This window comes from Haliaeetus leucocephalus, unplaced genomic scaffold (assembly GCF_000737465.1).
Source record: "Haliaeetus leucocephalus isolate CR32 unplaced genomic scaffold, Haliaeetus_leucocephalus-4.0 Scaffold395, whole genome shotgun sequence".
NCBI classification, from domain to species: domain Eukaryota; kingdom Metazoa; phylum Chordata; class Aves; order Accipitriformes; family Accipitridae; genus Haliaeetus; species Haliaeetus leucocephalus.
The window spans coordinates 6,064,941-6,070,940 of NW_010972831.1; the positions used below are offsets into that span (position 1 = coordinate 6,064,941).

General features: G+C 45.2%; 3 protein-coding genes across 7 annotated transcripts in view; 2 read left to right on the forward strand and 1 right to left on the reverse strand.

Moving 5' to 3' along the window:
- The window catches only part of CLTC (clathrin, heavy chain (Hc)), a 36,404-nt gene extending 33,429 nt beyond the window's left edge, over nucleotides 1-2,975 (forward strand). For both annotated transcript variants that reach the window (XM_010573764.1, XM_010573765.1), the window contains 2 exons: nucleotides 125-200; nucleotides 1,567-2,975. In XM_010573764.1, the coding sequence (XP_010572066.1) occupies nucleotides 125-200; nucleotides 1,567-1,691 (201 nt within the window). In that variant the 3' untranslated portion in view covers nucleotides 1,692-2,975. The remainder of the gene's footprint in view (nucleotides 1-124; nucleotides 201-1,566) is intronic.
- Nucleotides 2,976-4,378: 1,403 nt separating this feature from the next.
- On the reverse strand, nucleotides 4,379-5,676 carry PTRH2 (peptidyl-tRNA hydrolase 2). 3 transcript variants are annotated; one of them, XM_010573770.1, is made up of 2 exons: nucleotides 5,619-5,676; nucleotides 4,379-5,021 (listed from the first exon to the last, which is right to left on the reverse strand). In XM_010573770.1, exon 2 carries the CDS (start codon nucleotides 5,000-5,002, stop codon nucleotides 4,484-4,486), a length of 519 nt encoding a protein of 172 aa, XP_010572072.1. In that variant the 5' UTR covers nucleotides 5,003-5,021; nucleotides 5,619-5,676; the 3' UTR covers nucleotides 4,379-4,483. The 3 variants fall into 3 exon arrangements, with proteins under 3 accessions (XP_010572072.1, XP_010572068.1, XP_010572071.1); XM_010573766.1 differs by having other exon boundaries at nucleotides 4,379-5,086; nucleotides 5,619-5,665; XM_010573769.1 differs by lacking the exon at nucleotides 5,619-5,676 and adding an exon at nucleotides 5,174-5,470 and having other exon boundaries at nucleotides 4,379-5,086.
- A 109-nt stretch (nucleotides 5,677-5,785) lies between these two features.
- VMP1 (vacuole membrane protein 1) overlaps nucleotides 5,786-6,000 on the forward strand; it is a 69,588-nt gene continuing 69,373 nt past the window's right edge. The window contains exon 1 of one of the 2 annotated variants that reach the window (XM_010573771.1): nucleotides 5,786-5,822. The gene's annotated coding sequence lies outside the window, so the exon portion shown is untranslated. The remainder of the gene's footprint in view (nucleotides 5,823-6,000) is intronic. The other variant, XM_010573773.1, reaches the window with a different exon arrangement.

The following is a 6,000-nucleotide window of genomic DNA, read 5'->3' on the forward strand; positions in this document are numbered from 1 at the left end:
TAACTTTGTAAATGGTCTCCTTTTCTTGATGGGTGTTAACATACCACTAAGGCTTTTCCACTTCTCTGCCATGAATAAGTACCTCTTTTAGAGGAGTTTTTTTAATTGTTGGTCTCAATTCCAGGTCGATAAACTGGATGCATCGGAGTCTTTGAGAAAGGAAGAGGAGCAAGCTACAGAAACACAACCTATCGTTTATGGTAATGCTTTAGTTCATGTGTTGTCAGTAACACATTTCACTTTTAAAACAACACTTCTCTAGTCATGTGTTTTTCCAAGGAAGTCAGGACATGGTTTAGTGGGCATGGTGGTGTTGGATTGACGGTTGGATTCGATGTTCTTAAAGGTCTTTTCCAACCTAAACGATTCTATGATTCTAAGCCCTTGGAAATGAGAACGTTCTTCATGTGAAATCAAGTCTTAAAGGAATGTGTTCCAAAATACTAGATAAAGTACCACTCTGATGCTGATGCTGCTAAGACTGGATATGGACTGCAGGATTTAAGATTGTCCCAGCTCATTAAGGAAGTGCTTTCTAAAGAAAAGGAGTGTGGGAGCTGTACTATTCCAGATTTCCAGCAAGTGCAGTATTTGGAACTTGCTCAACACACTTTATGTCCGTCTCTGGTATTTCCTTTGTATCCAGGTTATTCCACTAATTCTAGTAAGAGTTACAAATATGAATTCCATCCAGTGATAAAGGAGCCTCCAGTGTATAGCTGACATCTCTAGTCACCACACCCTGAAGCAGCACAATAATTGTGGACTATTGGCCATAAAGCCACTGGGTGTAATGTTTCAAGACCTAGCTCTGAGTACTCATGTGACAAGTAACCCTATCTACACTGTCTCCAAAGCAAAAAATCTTGCAACAGTTGTCTCTATGCACACTTAATATTCTTAATATGTTTGAATTGCTACTACAAGGCTGAACTAGTCTGGAAACTGTGTCCCGGCCCAACATGCTATTATTATAACTGCGAACTGTTGGGCTGTCTCATTAAATTGTTATCATAAGTAGCTGAAAGTCAGATGTTTGACAAAGATGTAATTCTCCAGAATGAACTATTCCATTGTAGTGAATGTGGCTTATGGGCATGTTTTAGAAGGTGTTTCTGTACTTCAGGACTGCAGGAGTCAAGCCTCTGCATCAGGCTCACCGTAGCATAGGACTCTGGCCTTAAATTAAGTAGAGTTACTAATACAATTGGAGCAGGAAATGCTATTCCAAAGCCAAACTGATTCTGGCACTGGGTAAGCTCACTGCCTAAGGAATAGGAAGCTGTTCTGTTCTCTCTCATCAGGTTTCTAAGAACTTAAACTACTTGCCCCAGATTTTAAGAATCTGTCAGTGTCCATGTACTTCATAGTGTAGTATTTTTAGCTATATACTCTGTTGTCCTGAGGTTTTGTGGGGAGATACCTGTTCTGGCTGCTAAGGACCCCAAACCAGGTCAACGGGGACTTAACTGTTAAACATACAAACATCTACAAGGAAGTTGCAGGAATTCTGCTGACTGAAATCTTGGTACTGAGGAATAAAGACGAAACTGTTCTGTCTTCCAGGTCAGCCACAGTTAATGTTGACAGCAGGACCCAGTGTCGCAGTTCCTCCACAAGCACCTTTTGGCTATGGCTACACTGCACCTCCATATGGGCAACCACAGCCTGGCTTTGGGTACAGCATGTAAGATGCAGCACAAGTCAGTTTGGAGCTAGCGTATTTTCTTACTGAAACTCCACCGTCCCTCCCCGCTTTAACTCATAACAGGGAAAAGCAAGAGTTCTGCCTCGTGTTCTTGTAACCTTTATTTCATGAAGGACTGTTTTTTCTAGCGCAAACTATTTGAATCACTTATGTTAAATCTTTTTCACATTCCATGTCATTTAGACTTTACTTTAAAAGGGGAATAGTTTAAACAACTTTGTTCAAGTGGGCTTTTGCAGGACTGCTTATTACCATTAAGTCTATTGTGAAGATTCTGATTTGCACTCTATAGTGTTACACTCTAATATTGAATCTTAAGTTCATTGTATGTGAGCAGCTTACAGTATGTACTGTCTATTCTAAACGCATTTAAGTCTCACTGTATATTCGGAGAAAGCTAAAGTGAAGATACTTGTATTTGACCTTGCAAGACTGCTGACAAGAGACAACACTAATCAGCATATCCTACCTTGGTTGGATTGCATAGCTCTAAAAGAATTTAAAATGCGTACAGACAACCTTGCCTGACTTAAAATGAGTAAAAGTTTTTTTTTTTCCTTAACCTATGCAGGTTTTTCCAGTTATGCATATAGAAAATGCTAGTGTCTTTTTGCTCACTCCATATGTAACAGATGACCTTATGTTGTGCTGTATCCTGTGCTTTTGTGGGACATTCCATTCAGGAACAGAGCACCATGATTCCAATCTGTGTATTTACTAACCCTGCCCTGAGGTTTGTGTATGTTGGATATTGTGGTGTTTTAGATCACTGTTTTGAGTGTACAGAAGAGAGAATTCAAGCATATTGCTGTTCAGTTTTGTTTGTGCAATTTGAAATTACTCAATTTAAAAATAAATTACTGGACTGTGGACATGCTGCATAGTGGTAGCTTCACTTTACTGTCTTCAAAAAGGACCTTCGAACTCGACCCAAATATTACAGTGCTAGTAGTATGGGGCATGCAAGTGCGTACAGTCAAGGGTATGAGGGGCCATTAGAAGAGCAGCAATGGAGACCATTAGTGGTGTCTTGCACTGAGGGGGCAATACAAGAAAATATGTAACGCTTTTTCTATAGGAAGATTATGCCAGAGAGAAGAAAATAGCACTTTTCAATAGTTGGCTGCATTGTGGTCAACTACAGCATATTTGACCAGGTGATGCGTTAGGATTGTAGTAGGGTGTGTCAGTTAATTTGAGATCATGTTCTAGGTATGTAAGTTGCCTTAAATATATTTAGCTTCAAATAAAATTGACTTAAATGTTTCTCTATGAATACTGTCATATTTGAGTGTAATGAGTATTACAGCACTAGCTGTATTTGTGATAGCTGTTAGAAGCTTCTGTCTCTTAACCAGGAGGCGTCCTCAGTGTCAGGTTCCAGCTCTGAGGCTGAATCCCCTCCCTGCTTGCTCCTGTGAACTCCACAGTTGTATTGTGTGATGCTGCCAGCTGAGCATTGCAGCAGTTCCATGTGTAACGGTGGGTGTAAGAATCTGGCGGGGGGGCTAAACCTGCCACAGGCTGTAGGTCTTTGTTCAAGAGTGAGGTGGATCAGAAGTCTGCAGTGAGTACTGTCAGTCTTTGAAAAGTATTATGCCTAAATAAGAGGTGCAGTATAAAAACTTCTCTATTTTCTGTGTTTATTGCACTTGCTTATGCTTGCATTTCAATACCTCTGACACTCCCTCTGGGTCTGTTAACTTGACTGATGGAGACAAACCCTTCCGTTCTCTGTTTTACAACATGTTTCATGGGTACTCAACAGGAAGACATGGCTGAGAGGCTGTAAAAGACATGTGCTCAACAGCAGGATTCTCAAAACCCAGCTTTGTTACAAAACTGACTCATAGAAAGTCCACCTAATTTAGAAGTGGAGGGAACTTGCCTTTTAACAGTGTTAGAGCTGCAAGGGTAGAATTTACACATGAGCCATGATCAGTGTGCTCTGAACTCTGTCTGGTAACATCTGTTACAGAATACTTCCTTAAGAAGGAGGACCTGTTTAATTCTAGTGAAACAAGATTTAAGTTTGCTCCTGTGTGACAAGCTGTTTATATGTAGTATTCCTTGGCTAAATGGGGCATGCTGACCTGCTTGCAGGTTCCTGCAAGTGCAGTAGCTACACAAACACCTCCAGCATGGAGTGTGGCCTACAGTGTCTCCCCACGACTATTTATTGGCTCTTCTCAAGGTCTGGGCTGCAAAACCTGTTTAACTTGGTCAGTCTTGCACCACACACAAGCTATTGCATCAGTTACTCTATTAGAAAGCGTTTGTGCAGGAAGTTGGCTACAGCTACCCCCAGCTGTATGGGGCAATTTTTAACTGCTTTAGCAGCTCATCCTTACATTCTTTAATTCAGAATCTCTTCAGAAAAACCTCCTGTAAGGCAGAGAGGGGAAACCTGTCATTCTTAACACATGGGATAAATGCGCTTAAGCTTTACTAATGCTTCTGCTCAGCCAGTAAACCAGAGACAGTGCAAAATCCTCAATTAATTGCACAAGTCTTAGATGTACTGGGTTCTTTCCTATGGGTAGTAACATTCTGCTAGCTCTGCTCTCCTCGCCTCCACTAAGCCCAGCATTTTCTTTCCCACTTTAGAACAAAATATAGCAGCTACAGAAACTCATGGTTTGCAAATTTGAATCTCTTACAAAACCTGGTTATTTTATTTATACTGAGGGAACATATGGAGAAATCCCCAAACTTGGGTTTTATGCCTTCATTACTGACATACACCATTGCATTCAGATTTCTTTGGTCCTCAGTTTAGAAGAGTTTTAGGTGACCAGAAACTCTATCTACTACATCAGCTGGTCCCGGTCCAATACCAAGGACGGTCTGGGAGCCTGGAGCTATCTGAGTACGACCCGCATCTTGTATTAAGCTCACAGTCAGTCCGAGGTGTTTAGCATCAGCCAGGAGTTGGATCAGAGTCTCTTCATCAGGAGCTTTGAGGACCACTTTAGGTTGTCCGCAGTACTCCCACTGTTTCAGGAGTTCAGGATTTCTTCTCTGAACTTGCTTGTAGGCGGAAACAGCAGCATGGGAACACTGTGCTGCTACTTTACCCTTTCCCATCTTCAAATCGTTGCGGACAATCAGCACCATCTTGAACTCCCCGGACTCTCCCATGATGTCAGCTTTGCTCCCCAGGTTGTCGGCAGGCGCCGTCACTCCAGCTTTGGAGTGTCTTAAAAGTCTCCCGCGAATGCCCCATCCTAGGCACACTCCGCACGCAACTCCGGCAATGACACTGAGGACCCCGGGTTTAGAGAGATAATCCATGATGGATTTTGGAGACTGGCTGTGAAAGGGGAGAGGGGAAAGGCGGGATTTACTCGAGCATTTTTTCAGGTTGTGAGAGTGCACCTGGTTATTTGGAGACAAACAGCATTTGTTAAAAAAACAAAAGGACTGTTCCACGTTCGTGCATTGGGAAAGGATGTTCAGAGACACCTTCCTCGGCGCACCGTCTCCTCCTTTCCCAGCGACAGCATTTTAATCGCAACCACGTCACCGGTGACGGTGCAAAACCTACCGGCGGTGGGCTTCAGCTGGGGAAGCAGAGCTAAGAAAAAAAACCAAAAAAACCCCACCGCAAATTATGTGCAAGTTACACCTAAAAATGGCGAGAGAAACGGTAAAAGCGTGGGGGTTTTTAAAATCAATACCCAAAATCCCCTCGAGGGCTGCCTCCCGGGAGGGGGCGAGGGGCGGACCCAGAGCCGCCTCCAGCTCTAACGAAGGCCGCGGCCCCGCGTACCGGCAGCGACTTCACCGGGTAAATCTAAAACCTGACGGAAGAAAGAACGCAAAAAAAAAAAACCCGAGAGCGAAACCAACCGCGGACCCTCAGGGAAACACCGGCGGCTGTGAGGGGCTTCCCCCCCCCCGCGCTTACCTGCCGCTCGCCCACCAGGCCGCCGCCGCCGTCGCCCGGAGATGACGCCACCAGCGTCGAGGCGGGAACAGGGGCTGACTGGCGGGAGAGAGGAAGGCGCGCGGGAAGTGACGCCTCCCGGTGGGCGGGAAAGGGGTGGGCTTGGCCCCGCCCTTACTTCCGGGTTGGCCCGGGCTCAGCGGGAGCCACCGGTGCGGGAGTGCGGTGAGTGCGGCGATGCGGGCCCGGGGCCCGGGGCCCGGGGCCCGGTCCGGGTTCGGTTTGGCTCGGATCAGCTCCCGCAGGGGTTTCCCGGGCGGGTGTGGATCCGCGCCAGCGTTCCCTCAGCGCTACCCGCCCCGTTTTTACCTCAGCACCGACCTCGCGACCGCTCCCCTCACGG

Excerpts from the sequence above, each read along its gene's own strand:
- PTRH2 (XM_010573770.1), bottom strand. The coding sequence starts at position 5,002 with ATGGATTATCTCTCTAAACCCGGGGTCCTCAGTGTCATTGCCGGAGTT.